Source organism: Anomaloglossus baeobatrachus, chromosome 2 (assembly GCF_048569485.1).
Source record: "Anomaloglossus baeobatrachus isolate aAnoBae1 chromosome 2, aAnoBae1.hap1, whole genome shotgun sequence".
In the NCBI taxonomy this organism is placed as follows: domain Eukaryota; kingdom Metazoa; phylum Chordata; class Amphibia; order Anura; family Aromobatidae; genus Anomaloglossus; species Anomaloglossus baeobatrachus.
This window is the reverse complement of record NC_134354.1, coordinates 364416389-364440456: the sequence shown is the minus strand read 5'-3', so window position 1 is coordinate 364440456 and position 24068 is coordinate 364416389. Positions and strand designations below refer to the sequence as shown.

Here is a 24068-nt window from a genome sequence, read left to right as displayed (position 1 = left end):
TACAGCCACTTCTCACAACTACTCAGCCTTCTTCCTCCAAATCCAGCTTCTCCACCATGACAGAAAACAATCTTTCCACTCTACTCTCAAGATCACATCTAACAACCTGTGCACTGGACCCGCTCCCATCCCACCTCATCCCCAACATCACCGCAGTCCTCATCCCAGCCCTAACCCATCTCTTCAACCTATCACTAACAACTGGTGTATTCCCTTCATGCTTTAAACATGCCTCTATTACACCCATACTCAAAAAGCCCTCCCTTGATCCATCCTCTGTGTCAAACTATCACCCCATATCCCTTCTCCCCTATGCCTCAAAACTACTAGAACAGCATGTCCATCTTGAACTGTCCTCATAGCTCTCATCCTGCTCCCTCTTTGACCAGCTATAATCTGGCTTCCGACCGCATCATTCCACTGAAACTGCCCTAACTAAAGTCACTAATGACCTACTAACCGCCAAAGCCAAGTAACACTACTCTATCCTCCTCCTAAATACACAATACCAAAAGACACGGTCGATCCCGTGCCATATTTACAATATGGATACGGCCATATACAGAATATATTGTAAACAAAAAAGAGAAGAATCTGTACAACGACTGAGTTGCAAAAAGATTGAATTTTATTATTATTTATTATTAATACAATAGCATAATAGCAAATAGACAATATATAAAAAAGCAGAGACAGGTGGTGGATGCCAGCAGGTGGCGCCCTCACCACACACAAGGCACATAGGAGCACATTGTAAATGAATCCATGAATACACAGCTAGGGCATACCTGTAAAGCAGGCAGCCCAAAGCTGGACTAACTATAGAAAGACAAACAGTGCTCCCATGCAGTTAATCCAAGACATAGTAAAGTCAATAGTGCATAATAAACATCAACATGACCCTGAATCAAATGCAGCATACAGATCTAACGTACATGAGTGTAGTGAGAGCCCAGAGCCCCGACCTATAGGTTTCGGTGTTAATCCTTCTTCCGGGGGTGGTATGGTATACCCTAGCTGTATATTCATGGATTCATTTACAATGTGCTCCTATGTGCCTTGTGTGTGGTTAGGGCGCCATCTGCTGGCATCCACCACCTGTCTCTGCTTTTTTATATATTGTCTATTTGCTATTATGCTATTGTATTAATAAAATTCAATCTTTTTGCAACTCAGTCGTTGTACAGATTCTTCTCTCTATCCTCCTCCTACTGGACCTGTCCTCTGCCTTTGACACAGTAGATCATTCCCTCCTACTACAGATTCTCTCATCTCTGGGCATCACAGACTTGGCCCTATCTTGGATTTCTTCATACCTAACCAACCGAACTTTCAGCGTCTCCATTCTCACACCACTTCCTCATCTCGCCCCCTATCTGTCGGTGTTCCCCAAGGCTCAGTTCTTGGACCCCTGCTGTTCTCCATCTACACCTTCGGCCTGGGACAGCTCATAGAGTTCCACAGCTTCCAGTATCATCTCTATGCCGATGACACACAAATCTACCTCTCTGGACCTGACATTACCTCTCTACTAACCAAAATCCCACAATGTCTGTCTGCTATTTAATCCTTCTTCTCTGCGCGATTCCTAAAACTTAACATGGACAAAACAGAGTTCATTAATTTCCCCCTACTCACTCATCTCCTCCAACAAGCCTTTTCCATCAAACTTGATGGTTGCTCACTCTCCCCAGTCTCACAAGCTCGTTGCGCCTTGGAGTAACCCTCAACTCTGCTCTATCCTTCAAGTCACACATCCAAGCCCTCTTCAACTCATGCCGATTACAACTCAAAAATATCTCCCAGATCCGTGCTTTCCTTAACCAAGAATCAGCAAAAACATTAGTGCATGCCTTCATCATCTCCCGCCTCGACTACTGCAACCTCCTGCTCTCTGGCCTCCCTTCCAACACTCTTGCACCCCTCCAATCTATCCTAAACTCTGCGGCCCGCCTAATCCACCTCTCCCCTCGCTACTCCCCAGCCTCACCACTCTGCCAATCCCTTCACTGGCTTCCCATCACCCAACGACTCCAGTTCAAAACATTAACAATGACATACAAAGCCATGCACAACCTGTCTCCCCCCTACATCTGTGACCTAGTCTCCAGGTACCTACCTGCACACAACCTCAGATCCTCACAAGATCTCCTTCTCTGCTCCTCTCTTATCTCCTCTTCCCACAATCGCGTACAAGATTTCTCCCGTGCATCCCCCATACTCTGGAATGCTCTACCTCAGCACATCAGACTCTCACCTACCGTGGAAAGCTTCAAGAGGAACCTCAAGACCCACCTCTTCCACCAAGCCTACAACCTACAATAGCCCTCAGTCCAGTAGACCACTGCGCAACCAGCTCTGTCCTCACCTATGGTACCATCACCCATTCCCTGTAGACTGTGAGCCCTCGCGGGCAGGGTCCTCTCTCCTCCTATACCAGTCTGTTTTGTACTGTTAATGATTGTTGTACATATACCCTCTTTCACTTGTAAAGCGCCATGGAATAAATGGCTCTATAATAATAAATAATAATAATAATAATAATAATAGTTACACCAGTTCTGTCAGGAGGATGGGCCCAAATTCCTACCAGCTATTGTGAGACGCTTGTGGAAGGATATCCAAAACATTTGACCCAAGTCATACATTTTAAGGGCAATGGCCAAGTACTAATGAAATGGATGTAAACTTTTAACTTTGCAGAAAGTAATAAAAATGCCTTAAAACATTCTCTCTCTCTCATTATTCTGGCATTTGGTAAATATAAATAATTTTGGTTCCTAATTGACCTAAAACAGAAAAGGTTTATTCTGATTTCATGTAAGATAGTGAGAAAAACATGCAGATGTGTCTATTTAGATAGTGTATGTAAATGTCTGGTTTCAACTGTATATCAAATTACTGTAAGTCAAAACAAAGATATTTAATAATCACAGTTTGTAGCCACATTTACACAAGTCTGGATACAATTAAATTTAACTACTGCTATGGCTCTTACTTATACAGGCACATCTCAATAAATTACAATATACTCCAAAAGTTAATTAATTTCAGTAATTCAATACAAAAAGTGAAACACATATATTATATAGAGTCATTACACATAGAGGATATATTTCAAGTGTTTATTTCTGTTAAGGTTGATGATTATGGCTTACAGCCAATGAAAACCCAAAAGCCATTATCTCAGAGAATTAGAATATTATATCAGACCAACTGAAAAAAATCATTTTAAACTCAGAAATGTTGGCGCCTACTGAAAAGTCTGTACAGTAAATGCATTCAGTACTTGGTCGGGGTTCTTTTTGCATGAATTACTGCATCAATGCGACGTGGCATGGAGGTGATCAACCTGTGGCACTGCTGAGGAAAGCGCAGGTTGCTTTGATAGCAGCCTTCAACTTGTCTGCATTCTTGGGTCTGGTGTCTCTTATCTTCCTTGTGACAATACCCCATAGATTCTTTATGGGCTTTATGTCAGGCGAGTTTACTGGCCAGTCAAGCACAGTGATACTGTGGTTATTAAACCAGGTATTGGTACTTTTGGCTGTGTGGACAAGTGCCAAGCCCTGCTGGAAAATGAAATCTCCCTCTCCAAAAAGCTTGTCAGCAGAGCATGAAGTGCTCTAAAATTTCCTGAAAGACGGCAGCGCTGACTTTGGTCTTGATAAAACACAGTGGACCTACACCAGCAGATGACATGGCTCCCCAAACTATCAGTGATCGTGGAGACTTCACACTAGACCTCAAGCAGCTTGGATTGTGGCTTCTCCTCTCTTCCTCCAGACTCTGGGACCTTGATTTCCAAATGAAATGCAAAATTTACTTTCATCTGAAAACAACACCTTGGACCACTGAGCAACAGTCCAGATCTTTTTCTCCTTGGCCCAGGTAAGACACTTCTGGCGTTGCCTATTGGTCATGAGTGACTTGACACAGGGACAATAACAGATGTAGTCCATGTCCTGGATATGTCTGTGTGTGGTGTCTCTTGAAGCACCGACTCCAGCAGCAGTCCACTCCTTGTGAACCTCCCCAAAATTTTTGAATGGACTTTTCTTAACAATCCTATCAAGACTGCGGTTAGCCCGCTTGCTTGTGCACCTTTTTCTTCCACACTTTTTCCTTCCACTCAACTTTCCATTAATATGCTTGGATACAGCACTCTGTGAAAAGCCAGCTTCTTTAGCAATGACTTTTTGTGGCTTACCCTCCTTGTGGAGTGTGTCAATGACTGCCTTCTGGACATCTGTCAAGTCATCAGTCTTCCGCAGGATTGTGTAGTCTGCCAAACCAGACTAAGGGACCATTTTAAACACTTAGGGAGCCTTTGCAGGTGTTTTGTGGTAATGATTCTAATTTTTTGAGCTAATGACTTTTGGGTTTTCATTGGGTGTAAGCCATAATCATCAATATTAACAGAAATAAAACACTTGAAATAGATCATTCTGTTTGTATTGATTCTATATAATATATGCATTTCCCTTTTGTGTTGAATTACGGAAATAAGTTAGCCTTTTGATGATGTTCTAATTTATTGAGATGCACCTGTATAAGCTGCTTTTTAGCATATTCTCTAAGGGGAATATCTTCACCCCAAAAAAAATCTAATTGGGCATATCTCATATCAAATTGGAGGCCCCTATGGATCCTAATGCCAGTTTGGAGGTCAGAAAACCTGGGTGTATCTTTTGCACTTTAAAGCCATGCATTGGTCAAGTCCAACATATATTTGGATAAGTGGTTAATCAAACAACTTTAATCACATATACCCTACAAAATCAATTCAGATAGATACTAATTAATAATAATTTTCGATCTGATAACACAGATTATTCAGATTCAATAAAACGTTTTTACATGACATTCTACATTTCAGATGACAAAAAAAGGCAATTGAATGAATCAACCAGCTCAAAAGCTAAGAGGATAAGTATTGCAATTTTATCTGAGCCTAGACTTTGCCAAGCTTCAAAAGACACATACATTTGTATAAATACACTGATCATCCATAACTTAAAATCACTGACAGGGAGGTGAAAACACAGATTATTTTGTGACAATGATATCTGTCAACGGATGGATTATATTAGGCAGCAAGTGAACATTCCGTTCTTGCTGTTCTGTTAGAAGCAGTAAAAATGGGCAAAGATCTAAGTAAATTTGACAAAGCCTAAACTTTGATAGCAAGAAAACTGTGTTAAAGCATCCCAAAACTATAAGTTTTGTAGGGTGTTCCCTGTGGTTTGTAACTTCAGAAGGATAACCAAAAAACCAGCACCAGGAGAATGAGTGCTCAACGCTCACTGATAACTGTCGAAAGAAAAAGCTCGCTTGTCTGGTCCAATCCCAAATAATAAGTACTGCAGTACAAACTGCTGAAAATGTATATTATAGCTATGAAGGAAAGGTGTTAAAAAACACATCACTGTTGGGTTGACCATGATTACACCATCTACCATAGATAGCACCTTTATGGCAAAGGTATTCCCTAATGTTAATGGCCTTTTTCAGCATGATAATGCACAATGATACACTGAAAAAACTGTTCAGGTATAGATTACCAAACAGGACAAAGACTTCAAGGTGTTGACTTGACCTCCAACTTTCCCAGAACTCAATCCAATTGAGCATCTACACAATGTGTAATAAACCAGTCTGATTCCTAATTTTGATGGGTCAAATTTGATTAAAGCGCACCACTCACCAGGATTTTCCTATATAGCCTAAAGCCAGTGCTATACTGGCACTATCAGGCTGATTCTATATATACCTATAGTTGTCAGTTAGGATGTATAGGTTTTTGAAACACATGCAAGTAAAATTTGTAAAATCAGCAGCTTGTTGAGTGACAGCAGCTGCAGCAGCTGATAGCTGGGGTAGGTATTCATAATTATCCCTTCCCCCCGTTACTTATGCTAATTCTATTACACAATCGTTTACTTTGTGACTAGAAGGACCTGTGCTGATGTCATACCCATGTGAACAAAAAGGGTGGGGCCTCAACCAATATAGTTTATACTAGGAAGCAACAATTTTCTGATGTCTGAGGCTCCGCCCCTTCTGGTCACATGGGTATGACATCAGCACAGGTCCTTCTAGTCACAAAGTAAAACGATTGTGTAACAGAATTAGCATAAGTAACAGGGGGAGGGGATAACTATGAATACCCACCCCAGCTATCAGCTGCTGCAGCTGCTGTCACTCAACAAGCTGCTGATTTTACAAACTTTACTTGGTTGTGTTTCAAAAACTATACATCCTAACTCACAACTAAAGGTGTATATATAGTGCCAGTATAGCACAGGCTTTAGGTTATATAGGAAAATCCTGGTGAATGGTGCACTTTAAAGGGGTATTCCCATCTCCAGGATCCTATCCCAATAACAGGTAATTGTAATAATATTAGCAAATACCTCCAATTAGAAATGTAGTATAGTTCTCCTGATACCTCATGTGCAGGGTATTGCAGCTTAGATATCCATGGAGATATCCATGGTTACGTCCACTCATATAGTGACAGTCAGGTAGTTGCTCATGGTTGTAACCATGGATACTTAAGCTGCAATACCCTGCACATGAGATAAGAGACATGGCTATATCAGGAGAACTATGCGACATTTCTAATGCGAGGAATTTGTTACTATAATCCTACATATTAGGATATGATCTTGGAGATCAGGTGGCTTTAATTATGGGAATATATATATATATATATATATATATATATATATATAAATATATATACACCTACCTCATTTCTAATCATTAGCATCATGACTACAGTTCACTACATTTATTCAGCAATACCACGTTATCATAAGAAAGTGGAGAAATGAGAATGGAGAATACATTTTTATAGGCTGTTAGGAAAAAAAGAGGGAAAAGCAAAATATACATCTTTTGCTAAGTGGCAGATACAATTATTACACTCACTTTCATGGCGATAAGCAGCACATTACTTTTACACTAGCTATAACCTCGCACACATGAAAGCTAGCATATGACCTAAAAGAAAGGTCTCCTATTAGCCACTGCGACATTTATCTGCAATGGCATATATGAGTTCAGAGTTATTATTTCATAGACCAAGTGACTTGAGCTAGCAATGTCTGTGACCCCTTGACGTTAAAGCTTGCCTAACAGGACCATTATACTTTATAATTACAAAGTAATATTTATGTGCTCCAAATATCAAGATAAAAATGGAAAATGATGAAAGTATGGGGAAATACTCTGTATTGACAGCTATTAAATAAGACAAAAAAAATGGAAGAAATATTTCTTCTGGTTACTTTGCAAGCTTTATTTTCTTAGATTGCAGCTCAGAGATCTCGAAACATTGGAAGTTATCACAAGAAGCTGAAGACCTAACTACAACATCAGTAGAGGGAGACGTGAATGAAAACTCAACGTGAACACAACTTGTAATGGTTGTAATGGGAACAAATAACAGGATTATAGACATAATAAGATACATTGTGTGTGTAATAGCCACTTACAAGTGTTGGGCTTAAGAATGCTGCTGGCAAGGGTCGGTCCTGATGGGCCAGACATGGAAAAGACAGAGATGCAGTCGTCATCTTGGGAGCAGCCAGCTTGGATGGCACGGAGGTAGCTGTGACTGCGCATTCGGAAACAGCCAGGGAGATCCAAAGCTTCAACAGCATGAGACTCCACTTCACTGAACACCGATTCACATGCGGCCCCTGATTGGTGGTTTAGATCACCCTTAACCTAGAAAGAAAAGATGACTACGATCACCACATACTCTTGTCACACAACACCTTCCTCACTAAACTAACAAACACATTTGTTTTCCTTAAGAAAGTGCTAAAACAAGTCATCTATAAATGATAATGAAGGTTGTGATGTGAATTACCAATGCCAAGATGCCTCAAACAGTCCCGAATTCTAACCATAACTAAGGAATAAAAAGCACAGAGATGATTGCAATGTAGCTCCCTCCAAGTAGAATGACTCATAGGAGCATCCCCTACCCGGCTATAATGAAAAGAGGAGTATTGTCTAGGGCAAACAATTCTCAATCTATGTGTATAGTCTACGGCAAATAATTCTGAATCTATGTGTATAGTCTATGGCAAACAATTCTCAATCTATGTGTATAGTCTATGGCAAACAATTCTCAATCTATGTGTATAGTCTAGGGCAAACAATTCTCAATCTATGTGTATAGTCTATGGCAAACAATTCTCAATCTATGTGTATAGTCTATGGCAAACAATTCTCAATCTATGTGTATAGTCTATGGCAAACAATTCTCAATCTATGTGTATAGTCTACGGCAAATAATTCTGAATCTATGTGTATAGTCTATGGCAAACAATTCTCAATCTATGTGTATAGTCTATGGCAAATAATTCTCAATCTATGTGTATAGTCTATGGCAAACAATTCTAAATCTATGTGTATAGTCGACGGCCAATAATTCTCAATCTATGTGTATAGTCGACGGCAAATAATTCTCAATCTATGGGTATAGTCTATGGCAAATAATTCTCAATCTATGTGTATAGTCTATGGCTAACAATTCTAAATCTATGTGTATAGTCGACGGCCAATAATTCTCAATCTATGTGTATAGTCGACGGCAAATAATTCTCAATCTATGGGTATAGTCTATGTCGAACAATTCTCAATCTATGTGTATAGTCTATGGCAAACAATTCTTAATCTATGTGTATAGTTTATGGCAAATAATCTTCAATCTATATCTATAGTAAACAATTCTCAATCTATGTGTATAGTCTATGGCAAATAATTCTCAATTTATGTGTGTAGTCGACAGCAAATAATTTTCAATCTATGTGTATAGTTTATGGCGAACAATTATTAATCTATGTGTATAATCTATGGCAAATAATTATCAATCCATGTGTATAGTCTAAGGCAAACAATTCTCAACTAGTGGGTTTTCACTAGCCAGAATACCAGTATAATCACTGATCAGAGTCCAGGACAGTTTATTTTAATTACCTCAATTTATACTAAAATGTATCCCCTGAACCTAATATAGTTTAACATATGGACAAAGTAGTCGGTTATATCGCATAATGATTGCTGTAACCATAAGGCTGGGGCTACATGGCAAACGTACTGAGCAACAGCAATTTTCTGAAAAATCGGGAAACAAAAATATTTGTGCAACTCATATGTGACTTGCCCCTAAGTGACTATTTTAGAGCTGTGATTTATCTGTAAATACAACAGCCAAGTTGCAGACAAGTCGCACACAAGTCATGTTGTACGCCATTTGCTCTGAAGTATATGGCACGTGTGGCATGTGCAATTTGTATCCTGTCCTGAGACAGAAAATCCAACACATTTGGGAACGTGTGAGACTTTGTGTCGTAGTATGTCACAGATTGCAACGTGACACCATAGGAAATCAATATACAATACAACAATGTATTGCTGAAAATTCAGTGTTGCCGTGTAGCCATAGCCTAAAAAGTAATGAACAGTGTATGATCACTTCTGTAAATCTGTATCTTTGTGTAGGCCTTTCCAACAACTGGCGATCTCCTGATTTGTGAGGCTTGCCTTACAGAAGTAGTACTGGTCCACCACTGGACTACAAATGTACAATAAACTTTGCCATTCTTGTGAATAAAATGATGAACAGAGTGTCTTGATGCAATTTAATTTTTATTGAAGTATAGGCTCAAAAATAAACAAATCCAATATTTCGGCTCTTGGACGAGCCTTTATCAAGAAGGTAGAGTTAAATGTGAGGAGGGAGATGCTCTACATGGAGCCTGAAAGCAGGATTTTCAGGACAAACATCAGGGAGACGGTGGCCATTTACCCGATTGCATATTTCACTAGGCTTTCTGAACAGTTGCTATAAACATCATTGCTGTACCACACTTTATCTTCTCCTCTGTACACCAATATCTTTACTATATAGAGACTTACTACGCAAGTGTTACATTGCACTAGGGGTTTATATATTTCTCCCAATATACCTCTGTGACCTTAATCATGTCCAGTCTTCATATAGGACAATACTTCTGAGGAGGTGTTGGTCCTCATGTTTGACCTGGACAAGTTGTGTGGATTCAAATATATCATCATGTAAGTTGTATATAAATCTCGAAACAGCTTCTTGTTAACAGATCTTTGTTGAAACACTATCTCATGAGACTCTATTTCCTTGATAAAGGCTCATCCAAGAGCCGAAACGTTGGATATTTTTGAGCCTATCCTTCAATAAAAATTATATTGCATCAAGACATTCTTTTTACCATTTTTTCACAAGAGTGCCAAAGCTTATTGTACATTGTTGATTTATTTTTTACTTCTGAGTACCTACGGGCAGTTCAGCCAGGCTTCATCTACTCTACCACTGGACTATGTGACCTGGTCTTCATAACCACCTGTGTCCTACAGCTTTAATGTTATCTTGTTAATTCTTAAATTTTTTAAAATTCATTAAAATTATATTCTGTACTGTAAGTTTAGCTGTGATTGACTCCTTGCTTTCTTACATGATATATAATGCTATAAATTTTCTGCAACAATAACAGTAATGATTGATACCATAATATGTAAGAGTTGCCATTTTAGCCAATTGATTATAAATTTAGACAATGTGAAATTTAGCCTTGAGCTTGGAGAAAGTTAATAACAGCTACTGGATGTATGAAAAGGTAAGTTAATGATACATGCTGCCGACAAACACAATATAGTAGATGTGGAATAGAAAGCATAGAAGACCTTTAGGGTAAAATTCCTATTATTCAAAGTTGCAGCTCATGGTTGGATTTCTTTCTTTCTTTCTTTCTTTGCACGAAACCAATTTGTTGCACAATGAAAACTCACCATCTGCATGTCTTCAGCCATTTAAAGATAATTTTGAACGTTAGTATACTAAATGTGGCTAACAGACGTTCAATATTGGATTTCTTATTATATAATAAGTAATACATATTAGGAAACTCTAAGGCTACGTTCCTAAAATAAGCTTTGGTGAGGTTTTGACATCTGAGAGTTCCAGGAAAGTGGATGAGATTTATAGAAATCTTATGTCCACTGTGCTTCTTTTTAACGCAGTGTAAACTCACCTGCGGGGCCTGTTTTAAATTCACAGGTAGGCAACTTCACGGGGAATTTTTTGTGCTGATTTTCACCATCGACTTGCAATAGATGTGGAAAATCAGCAGGTAAAAAATGTACATGCATTTTTAGTGTGCTTAAGTGGCAGAAGTGTATAAAAAATGCATGTAATCCGCACAAAAGTACACTGACAAGCAAAAGGGTAACAATGTTTTGAACTTTAACTTTCAGACTCCATATCTCACCATCCACTACATCTTTGAGCGTGAGCCTACCTTAACTTTATAGACAATCATCTTGCTTATCTCATACTTAAATTTGACTTATGTAGATTTTTGCCTTATCACTGCATTGTTACTGTTATTGCTCCTGAAAATCTACATTTTATTTTTTATTATTTTGTTAGTATTTTGTAAATCGACCTTTGGCTTTGAACACTGCCTGAATCCTTCGGGACATTCTCTCGATTAGATTTAAGCATGTCTCTACCATATGTATGTATACATCTGTTTATTCAACTCTACCCACAAGTGTTAGATTGGATAGAGGTCATGGGACTGTGGGGGCCAATCCAGTACCTTTATGTCATTCTCATTGAACCATTTCTTCATCAGTTTCGACATATGCTTCAGGTCATTATCCAGGAACATTATGTCGTCCTTTTCATACCCAGAGTACTCGAAGTAACTTGTCTTGTAGGATACTCATATATAGGTCAGCACTGAAACCACCATCGATCCTGGTCAAGTATCCATGGCCTTTGGTTGTGAAACAACCCAATATCATCAGGCTTCCTCCATCAAACTTGACAGTTTCTTCAATTTCTTGATCCATTAGCCCTTTTTTCTCTTGTTTCTTCCAGACCCATTTGCATCCATCAGAACCTAGTCTATTGACTTTCATCTGACTCCAAGTCACTTATTTTCAATCTTCTACTGTCCACTTTTTATACTTTTTTGCAAACTCAAGCCATCACTTGTTTCGATGATATTGTAGTCGAGGCTTCTTCACCTTTTTTCAGGCCACCATTCCAGACTTGTTTAAGTGCGTCACACAGTGCTTGCATGGATGTCTGTGGACTGTGATTTCACTATTACAAAGCATACGAGCAGCCTCCACTGCCATGTTTGTCGCGCCAGAACTGATAGACGTGATGAGTTGACTTGTTGACTATGATATTCTGCCTGGACGTCCACCTCTTGACTTTTGAATAAATTGATGGACTTCATTTCATATACTTCTAGCTGTAATGGCACTCACATGCATGCAGTTTAGCAATTTTCTTGGCTGAGAGACTGCTATTGATGAGCTGGATGATGCTGTTTCTCTTTTCTTGGGAAATAATCTTCACGGCTGCTCCTCGATTTGAACCAGTGAACTTGGGAATCAGCCTAATAACATACTGAGCTATTTTGGAATGTGGGAACATGTTGTAATTAACAAAAAAAAACACCAGGAGCCAAACCGTAACAATGCAGTCATATGACAAGAATCTGCATAACTAATCATATGCTACATAGTTGCAAGTCAAACTTATGTATGAGATAGCCAAGATGATTGTCTATAAAATGATGGTAGTCCCACATTAAAAGCTGTAGTGGATAGTGAGATATGGAGCCTGAAAGTCAAAGGTTTCACTCACAAGCTGAGCAGATTTTACACTGCACAATGAGTAAGGTCTATGTTAGTCTGAAACGTCTGTGCCGTTTCTGGTCAAGCTTACTCAATAAAATACCAGTTTATTCAACTTCTTGAGTGCTACATACTGCTCTTTGTTACATATGGGACTGGTCCTCCTGATCCTACTTTAGCACCTACCACACAGAAGTGCCTTTTTTATCCACCATACATGGACATGCTACATCTCCTACGCCGGTAAGGCAGTAAGAAAATATACAGACATTGCAGCACAAGATTGCAGCTGATTCTGAAACATTCACCTGCCTGTTTTTAAAGAATGTTGTAAATCAAAGAAAGAATTTTTGTGATCCTGTAATGTCTATATACTGTTTTACGTCCTCCCCTCTCCAGGAGATGTCGTGTGATCAGACCATGTCCCTGTACGGTCAGACATGACCATTACACAGTACATAGCAGGGACACATATATAAGAATATCTCAGCCCAAGAGATGCGGTATGATCAGACCATGTCCCTGTACGGTCAGACACGACCATTACACAGTACATAGCAGGAACACATATATAAGATTATCTCAGCACAGGAGATGTGGAATGCTCAGACCATGCCCCTGTACGGTCAGACTCGGCCATTACACAGTACATAGCAGGGATACATATATAAGAATATCTCAGCAGAGTGACATTTTATATAACATCCAATTATGGAATTTATTATTATTCCAAGATCTATTGATCAAAATGAAACTTCTTTTTGGGAATAAAAAAAAAAGTCTACATGAATTTTCTTCTTTAACCCCTTCACAACCCGGTGATTTTACATTTTTCGTTTTTTCGCTCCCCATCTTCCAAGAGCCATAACTTTTTCATTTTTCCTACACTATAGCCATATAAGGGCTTGTTTTCTGCTGGACAAGTTGTACTTTTGAACAACATCATTCAATCTGCCACATATTGTATTGGAGAATGGGAAAAAAATTCCAAGTGTGGTGAAATTGCAAAAAAAGTGCAATTGCATAATATTTTTTTTTTTTATTTACCATGTTCACTATATGGTAAAATTGACCTGGCATTATGATTCTCCAAGTCGGTATGAGTTTGTCAATATCAAACATGTATAATTTTACTTTTATGTAAGTTGTGCCAAAAATCTTAAATTTGTTAAAAAAAAATTTGCACTTTTGTCTCCATTTTGTCTCCATTTTCTGAGACCCGTAGCGTTCACATTTCTCGGGATCTGGGGCTCAGTGACTGCTTATGTTTTGCATCTGGAGCTGGCGTTTTTAAATATACAATTTTTAGGTAGATGAGTTGTTTAGATCGCCTGTTTTTGCATTTTAATGCAGTGTTGCGAAGAAAAAAAAATTTAATTCTGGTGTTTTGAGTTTTTTTCTTGCTACACTCTTTACTGATCATATTAAGTGATTTTATATTTTGGTAGAACGAACATTTCTGAACTTGGCGATACCAATTATTTTTAATTTTTTTTTTAATTATTTGATTTTCAATGGTGCAAGAAGGGGTGATTTGAACTTTTAGGAGGTTTTTTTTTCATATTCTTAAAAACCTATCTTTTTAAATTTTTAATTCATTTTACGAGTCCCCTTGGGGACTTTATGCCTGCACTTTCTGATCGCTTCTGCTGTCCAAAGCAGTGTTCAGCAATTCTCTGAACAACAAAAATGCTGATCTCCCGTGAATGCCGGCGCTCATGACAGTGACAGTGCTTATTAGATGACCCCGTGCTGTCATGACAAACCATCGGCACCTCGTGATTGCATCACGGGGCAGCTGATGGCGGTGAGAATAGCGTGATCCCCGCCGGTTGATCTCTTATCCACCCGCACCTGTCAACTGCCCATTGCTGCTGATCAGATCAGCAGACATGTGTGGGGAATAATGCAGGCTCGCCGCATGAGCCCGCATTAATATGACCTTGGACATATATTTACATCCAAGGTCATAAAGGCATTAAATAAAAAAAAAGTATACATGTTTGGAATCTGCATACTCATACTGACCTGGAGAGTAATATTGTCAGGTCAAATTTACCGTATGGTGAATATGGTAAACCCAAAAAACAATTGTGAAATTGCACTTTTTTTTCAATATCAACGCACTTGGTAAATTTTTCCAGTTAATCAGTGCACTATATGGTACAGTGAATGATGTCATTCTAAAGTACAACTCATCCTGCAAAACGAAAGCCCTCATACAGCTTTGTGGATGGAAAAATAAAAAAGTTATGGTTGTTGGAAGAAGGGGAAGAAAAAAACTAACATGAAAATCCCCCGGGATAAGGCGTAAAAGCATGACTCACCAAAAATAGACTCAAAAACCGTGTTAAAAATGCGATAAAAATGCATATTAGAAAAATGCTCACAAAACGCAATGAACAAACCCCAGTAACCTAAATTCAAATAATAAGTGCAGAAATAGTGCGGAAAATCTACAACATCAAAAACTCACCAAAAGCTTTTTGTGGGAACGTAGCCTAAGGGTAAGTGCAACATACAGTATGCTTCCACTTTACTGTTTGCCTTGCTAGAGGTTGATGTCAATGGCAAATCTGGAAGTAATCTAGGACAGAGAGGATGCTTTCTCTTATATCAGCATGAAGATTTTCTTCAGAGTGTAATTGGGTTCTGTAAAACCTCAGTCACATACATGCATAAGATTTATATAATTCCGTAAGTATCCTAAGGTGTGCTTTCTATACTTCCTTTCCACAATCTTATTATATCCATAAATGAGTTGTTATTATGACGCATCAAAGCAACAGATAGGGTTAAGATCAGTTGAGAAGCAATGTAAGACAGCGTGATGGTTGGTTAATGTCACCATAGCATTAGTTGTAAAAAACTACCTTGAGTGCGTGAACAACGAACAATCAGTTATAAAAACATTCACATTACAATTCACAAGTCCTAATTTAGTCTTAATTTTCTAATGATATTTCACTGATAATTTTTGGACTTCATTTGCATTTTAGGAAATAAACAGGCAAATATATTCCGATTGTGCTGCCTTGTGGCTGCTTCGTTGTGCTGGCACCTGGTCTGAATATGAAGCATAAAACAGTAAATCAAGAACATCAAATGGGGTGGGTTACATATGATTCTTTTCAAATGGATACTGCACTTACTAGGTATTGTTCTTGGGATTTATGATTCCTCTGTATCCTAAACCTTGGCGAGCCTGGGCCCTGAGTATTTCCCGGGTAAAATAAGCCTTCATGTCTGTTGTGATACTGCAATAAAATGGACTAATTTTACAAGTGCCCATGCTCTCCATATTGTTGCATACAATTCTATCACCTGAGATCAGAATAAGGATTGAATGATGTCGTTTACTTTAGTTTTCCAAACAGTTTTTAAATTATGGTGCATTTTCATGACATGACAAATTTTGGGGGGTTCTTACAAAACTTTTTACATCCTCAAAAGATTCCATCTTCTCTCCCTAATAACTTAAAAATTATTCAAAAGACAAGCATGAAAATAGTCATATGATTCATTCAGATGGCCATAACGTGGCCATATTTTAACGTCTGTACTATAGTTGGAAGTTCCTGCCTGGACCCAACCTAACCGCGTCATAGACTCATATGCTACTGTTAGTTTGATTCATAAAACCTGCATTCAGAACTTAAGGCTCATAACACAGATGCTAAATCATGCCTGCCCAATGGCCCTCTGAACTAGTCTTATTGTGTTTTCTCAAAATGGATTTTAGAAAATGTATAAAAGTCAGTGGAGACATAAAAACCTGGTAGCGCCTGACTCCAATGCAACAGCCATAGTACATCCATAGTACATTGAGAACAAACCCCTATTTTAGTGTAAGCATTTTACAGTAGACCGAGGCTGGCTAAATAATCTATAGCAAGATTAACTGTTCAAAGATACTAGATTACAGAGACCAGTAGTCACTCCCTCTTAATGGGGTTGTCCAACTTTGGAGCCAATTTTTTTTTTACTTAAACAATCTCTCCCTTAAAACTTTTAAGTGCCTAAATCTGTGTGTGTAGTACAAATGCATTATATACTCACCGATTGTCGTCTTTCACAGTTTTCAGAGCTGCTATAGTCCTCTTCTGGGTCATCTGACTTCTATGTCACACATAAACCCCACCATGATCCGGCAAGTCAGAATGGAAGTCATGTGACTCAGAAGATTAATGGCGCAGCCTGGAAACTGGGGAAGATGGGGATCGGTGAGAATATTAAAACATTACATTCACACAGTTCTAAGTTATAGGTAATAAAAAAAATTGTGTGAGTACTTTAAATTTATTTAATTGGGGCTAGAAGTCATTTTTGCAATAGGGTTTAATCATAAAAAATTGCAAAATTTGCCTATAGACTGTGTCGCCCTTTAAATTGCTGGTGATCTGATGGAGAGTTTGTAACTCTTTTTATGTCAGCAACATCTGAACAAAAAAGGGGACATGAAAATGACCTACAGTGTAAATGAAAATCCACCATAAATAAGGGCTATAATACCAGTGTGTGTGGTAGAGACCCGGAAATATTTAATTTAACTTAATATTTAATTTAAATATTTAATTTAAGATCAAAGAGAGTCATAAATATATCATGGTGAAAACAAAGAATAATTTTATTTATGAAATGACCATAAACATAGTAACACTACAACATATAGCTTAAAAGGTATAGCACTGGTGAGGATAACCAAAAGGGAGAAACAACCAAAAACAGATAGAATTACTGGGAGGTGGGTATAAAATGCTTATGCATAACAGCAGCCAGAGAAGAAATATTGCAGAGGGAGAAACAAACCCTGCCATAAAGTGCCTATGTATAGTAACAAATAAACAATGGAGATCATCAAATACAGGGCTGGGGATGCTCACCCTTAGTAAAGTGCATGTAATGCTACCGCTATGGGGAGCCAGAACTCCGGCTATAGGTAGTGCAGCGATATGTGATATGGAACAAGCCCACTAGATGTCACTAGCATCCGTGTATGGATGGAATAGAATAGTCGTACAAGCTAAAGTCAGAGCCAGGAGGTAACGTCGTACAAGGAAACAGTTGGAATCAAGTGAGAGCCGGAGGTCGGTGTCGTCAGGAGCCATAGAAGAACAGAGCTGAAGTCAGATAACAAGCCAAAGTCGGGAACCGGGAAAGTAAGTCAGTACGCAGAGGACACAGAGACAGAACAATAAAACCAGGAGCAGGAGAGGGAGAAAGGGAGGCGGAACAAAACGGGAGTCAGGGAGACGAGGACTGGGTAGCGAGCAGGATCAGAGGAAACTCACAGGGACCAGAGGTGCATGCTGCAGAGCAGGAACTATAACTGGTGTCGACCCTAGGAACAAGACACCAAGATAAGACAGCGTGACCACGGGAACAAGGCACGGAAGGATAGGCTCCTCCCACCGGACCTAACACTGGGAAAACAGACAGCAGGACAAAGCACCTATGAAGGCTCTGCAACAGCAGAGTCCAACATGGATCGTGACAGTGTACATGCATAGTGCTAACCTATATACTCAGCTCCATATAAAATGACACTCACCCATAATGCCTCCTAATCTGCAAAGCGATGACCTCCAGGACCCCTACATGCTTATCGTATGGGCTTCTTTAGGATTGTCACCCACCTCCCAGTAATTATATGTTTTCGGGTGTTCCTCCCTTTTGTTTATCCTCACCAGCACTATACCTTTTAATCTATATGTTGTGGTGTTACTATGTTTATGTTCATTTCATAAATAAAATTATTCTTTGTTTTCACCATGGTAGTTTTGTAACTCTTTTATCTGTTTTTTTCTGAGCTCCTCTGAGCAAATTTAAAACCAGAGTTGACATCAAATTGAACTCTGCAGGGGAGAAAAAAGCCTGTAAATGTCAAATGGTGCAAAACTGTTAATGAAACTGAAATGAAAAACCTATTTCTGGCACAAAATACATGCATTTAAATAAAAAAATAAAATTGATCCCAAATGTGGAAAACCCCTTCAATAATGTAGCTACCTTACAGTAAGCATTGGCATACTGAGCCTACAAATGTACTAATGTAGAAACATCATGGCTTCATCCACTTAGGTCAGCATGTACCTGCAATAGAGGTACCGGGAAGGGACGGGTGATGAAGGCAATAAGCTGTGGAGGAGAAGCGCACAAGGGTCTTACCAAAATAACAGTTAAGATGTATAAAGTGAGGAACTCACCTATAGAGGTTGTGCCAGTCACAACCCCTAAAACAGCCGATAAATGGGTGAACAGCTGCAGCCCCAAGATGGATGTAGTATATGTAGATGAGGAACCGGGTATTCAGCAGCGCTATCACCAGGTGATAGCACAGCTGAATACCTGGGAAGGAACGGGTGACAGATATACCAAGAACGTGACCCAGAGGGGCCAGGAGAGAGTAAAAAAATGATTGTGGGGACATATTTGGAAGTCACTAAAGCTGTCACTAATATAGGGACATCTCTGTTATGTGGGGCATCTGTGGCCGGCACAGGCTATATGAGATTGCCCCTCATGCCTTCCGGACTATTGGGGTCCGTATTACGCAACAGCAAACTTTTGCTTTGATTTTCTCCTTTTTTCAGAACAGCTTGATGTATGGTAGACATTTCATCTTGCATCTCAGCATAAACTGTGTGTGCCAAGGATTTTGGCCACCACCTTAGGAGACAACAGCAGCATATTTCACAACTCTTTAAAGATGAATTTTTATAGAATTCAAGATAATGGAAAACTGAAGTGAAGAAAATCAGTCTGTAATTTTCATTTTAATCTGAAAACAATCAGAAATAATAGGGTAGGTTTATTCTAAATTGCTTTTTTTGGCAGAAAAATGCACCGTTTTCTGTGTAGAATAGAATTGAAGAATTGTGTCTTTATTATCCGATGGTTTACAAAAAAAAAAAATAACATCTTTATCAGAGAATAATTCATTATTTTACTCAATAAATACCTCTCAGACAGCTGGGAAGATGTATGTGTGTACATTTCTTCTCCTCACCGAGTGGTTAATTTGATATATTGTAAATGATTAAGACTCGAAGTGTTGCTATGTTACTTGTTTATGTTAGTAATAACTTTTATCTCCTAGTCCCTACCTATCTTAACCTTCTTATCACTGCTTTTCCTACTCCCCCCTCCATCACGCCAATAAAGTTGACCCCCACCCCTACCGCCTCTTCCCTCCCAAGTAGTTTCCATTCTTCTTCTCCTTTCCTATCCACTATGTTACATATAGTTAACATGTATACTGAAATTTGCAAATTGTTTTAAATTTATTAAAAATAATTGGAATAATAATATCAGATGGTTTCCACGGTCCTGTTTGATTTGCTTTCTTGCCCAGATCCATCCTCAGATGATTTATTAAAATAAATCAATGGTAATAAAAAATCAGAAATTGTGGTCATGCTGAGGTGAACATGCGTTATGGCAAGAAAATATTCAAATACTTATTTTGCAGTATTATCATGAAAAAATGATACATACTCACCATCTGAGAAAAAATCATTTATGTATTAACCATGAAAAATGATATTTTCATAACTACAGGATCATTTAAAGGATTTGTCTAATGTAAATTAGTGCACTGCTCGCCTGCCTCTTGGCTTCTACTTGTCAGGAAACTGTATGTTCCTGATTGACAATTTGGACCAGTGGCATTGTCTCCCCACTGGACTCTGTGCTCCCCAATGCTACCAGCAGGGGCAGCATAAGAAATAAACACTGAAGCTGGATGGATCTATCATTCTGGCCAACTTAAGAGCATTGCTTACATGCTCTATAGAAAGGAGCCTGAAAGTGCTACACTCTATGTCCATGAGACCAGCCATTTCTGACAGTCTGCAGGAGTGACTGTAAACCTGGCAATGAATAAATAGAAGATGCAGTAAACAGTAAAATTAAGTATTACTCCGTTTTTAAGAACACAGCACATTTATAATTACAAGAAAATTGCAAAGTAGCTTGTTTTTACAAGAAGTTTGCAATGTTACTAGTGATGAGCAGACCCGCAGATAACCGAAACCAGTAGATCTAACTGGATTTAAAAAAAAAAAAATAATCTGGGAAATGATCCTGGTTACCTTGCCGGATGCCGGTCCCCATATAAGTCTATGGGGACCAGAATCTGAAGTGACAGAGTGTGATCATGGAACAAGACCGAACGCTATAACTTTGCAGTGACATCACTTAGGTGATTTGCAGTCATAGCTGGAGGTTCCCACGGTCCTCCACCTGTGACCACAGGTAACCTGACCTCAGGTGACCTCAGTAACGTCAGTGATCTCACCTAAGGTGAGACCTACATCTTCTGGCAGAAAATCATTTTTTTTTGTTTTTACCAAAAGATGTAGATATGATCTTGAAATTTTTGCACCATATTTCTGCACTCAATCTACACGACCTGGCAAAAAAAGGAATCACTAACGCATCTTACCGCATGCGGTTTTGATGCATTTTTTTGCCAAGGGGGTGCAGATTGGGTGCATGACTATGGTTTAAAAATTTCATAACCAAATCTACATTTGTTGACCTAAAAAATGCAAAAAAAAAAAATGTTTTAATGCCATTTCGGTGCAGTTTTCTGACAGGATATGCAAATTTGGTGCTGAAATGTCTGCACCAGATTTCAGCACCAAATTTTCACCTCCTGGCAGAAAAATCATTGTTTTTTTATTTTGGGGCTAAGAAATGCAAATTTGGTGATTCAATTTTTACACCATATTCAGGCACCCAATCTACATCTCCTAGCAAAAAAAGGCATCAAAACCACATGTGGTATGATGTGGTAGTGATGCAATCCAAAATGATGCAATATTTTGCCAGAAGGTGTAGAATAGGTGCAGGAATATGGTGTAAAACTTTCAGCACTGAATCTGTAATGTATCTCTTGGCAAAAAAACACGATTTCCTGCCAGGAGATGCAAGTGAATTCCCTGAGTTTAATGAGCTTACCTGAGGTCCTCTGAGGTCAGGTTACCTGCAGTCAAAGGTGGAAGATCATAGGAACCTCCAGCTGTGACCGCAACTATCCTGAGTGACATCACCGCTCGTCACTTTGACATATTCATTCCCTGTCACAGCAGGCAGTCATGTTCCATGATCGCGAGCTGTCAGTTCAGATGTATCAGAGCTAGAAACGTTGTGGTACCTTTTTGTAGATTACATCAGACCTGCAGGGGTGTTTTGGGGGTTAATAAAGTGGTGAAAGAGGGTTTAATTTGTATTATATTTCAAGTAAAGAATGTTTTTGGTGTTTGTGTTTATTTACTTTTACTTACAGATTAGTAATGGGGGGGAGTCTCATAAACCACCCCCATTACTAATCTAGGGATTAGTGGCAGTTGTGAGCTGTCAAGCTTTATCTTGGCTGCATATCAAAATTGGGGAGGGGAGAACGCACGCTGGTTGTTTTAAAATTATTTATTTAAATAATTAAAAAAAGTCACACGCAATCCCATTTATTTTGATACACAGTCGAGATAAGCACACAGGTGGGGGCTGCAGGTTGTAGCCATATGCTTTATCTGTGCTGGGTATCACAATATGGGGGCAACCAAGCACAGATGCCAGGACAGCTGGTTGGGTGGGGAGAGCAGTGCATATGCAATGAAGGTAATGAGCTGCCCTGGAAGTTAATGGGTGCTCATGGGAGCAGCTACAGCTTCGGAAAGTAAGAAGCGCGTGCATCATTCTTATTTTCCTTATTTTTCATTTATTTTTTTTATTTCCTGAGTTGCCAAATCCGGATCGGCACCCGGAATTCCGGGCCCGGACCCCCACAGTCAGGTAAGTTTGAAACCACGCGGATCCAGACTTTTACAGTCCATCACTACTCTTGAGTTCTTGTCCTGGGGAAACCAGAACACAGGAGAATTTTGTTTATTCACTACACTGAGAGGAGCAGCTGTGATAAGAGCATTAAATAGTAAAACAGTCCTGTTGACTCTGGGATGTTGGGAGCTATGCCAAAAGTATTGAGATCATATTAAACACAAGGTGATAGTTCATTCCACCTTAGTATTACCAAAATCTAATATATAAAGTTGAGTGTGTGTGTGTGTGTGTGTGTGTGTGTGTGTGCGTGTGCGCGTGTATGTATGTATGTATGTATGTATGTATGTATGTATGTATGTATGTGTGTGTGTGTGTGTGTGTGTGTGTGTGTGTGTGTGTGTGTATGTCCACTAAAGGAATCTGCACCGTCACATTTACAATTATAAAATTTTGCACAACCACCTCATTTGAGTTAGGGAATGTCACAGACTATGTTTTGAGGAGAACATTTAACCCTATGCTTTACAGTTTGCAATAAAACCTGCTTACATTAAAGTCAATGGAGCTGGGAACAGATGTTATTATAGACTCCTATTATGGTCAAAGAAAGACACACAGAGAGACACACACACGCATAAAGAGACACACACAGAAAGAAACACACAGACACACACACACAGAAAGAGACACACATAAAGAGACAGACACACAGGAAGAGAAAGACACACAGAAAGAGACACACAGACATAATTTTTTCCCCTAATGTGACACTTACTGTCAGTTGCATTGGGATTTTTTTTACCTTCCTCTGGATCAAAATGTTGGGTTAGGTCATGGGTTGAAGTCAATGGACTTAAGTCTACTTTCAACTTTAAACACTATGAAACTATAAAATCTCAGGAAGAGAATTATGGACTTGCACAAGTCTGGTTCATCCTTGGGTGCAATTTTCAGATATCTGAAGGTGTCTCGTTGATCTGTACAAACAATTTATGCAAGTACAAACAAGATAGGAATGTCCAGCCATCATACCGCTCAGGAAGGACACGGGTTTTGTGTACCAGAGATGAGTGTTCTATGGTCAGACATGTGCATATTAACCGAAGAACAAAAGCAAAAGACCTTGCGAAAATGCTGGCGGTAACTGGTAAGATTGTGTCAATATCCACAGTGAAACAAGTACTGTATCAACATGAGTTGAAAGGCCACTGTGCTAGGAAGAAGCCATTACTCCAAAAGAAACATAAAAAGCCAGAATAATGTTTGCAAATGCACACAGGAACAAAGACCTTATTTTTTGGAGACCTGTCCTCTGGTCTGGCGACACTAAAATTGAATTGTTTGGCGATAATGACCATCATTATGTTTGGAGGAAAAAGGAAGAGGCTTTTTTGAAGCCTAAGAACACCATCTCAACTATGAAACACGGAGGTGGCAGCATCATGTTGTGGGCTTGTTTTGCTGCAGGATGGACTGGTGCACTTCACAAAATAGATGGCATCATGAGGAAAGAAGATTATGGGGCAATACTGAAGATCTCAAGACATCCACCAGGAACTTAAAGCTTGGGC

General features: G+C 39.0%; 1 protein-coding gene across 10 annotated transcripts in view; it reads right to left on the bottom strand.

The window, feature by feature from the left end:
• DLGAP3 (DLG associated protein 3) overlaps nt 1–24068 on the bottom strand; it is an 827688-nt gene that overhangs the window by 254777 nt on the left and 548843 nt on the right. For 7 of the 10 annotated variants that reach the window (XM_075336009.1, XM_075336007.1, XM_075336006.1 and 4 more), the window contains 2 exons: nt 15864–15968; nt 7503–7737 (listed from right to left, as the gene is read on the bottom strand). In XM_075336009.1, the coding sequence (XP_075192124.1) occupies nt 7503–7737; nt 15864–15968 (340 nt within the window). The remainder of the gene's footprint in view (nt 1–7502; nt 7738–15863; nt 15969–24068) is intronic. The other 3 variants (XM_075336011.1, XM_075336013.1, XM_075336015.1) reach the window with 1 other exon arrangement.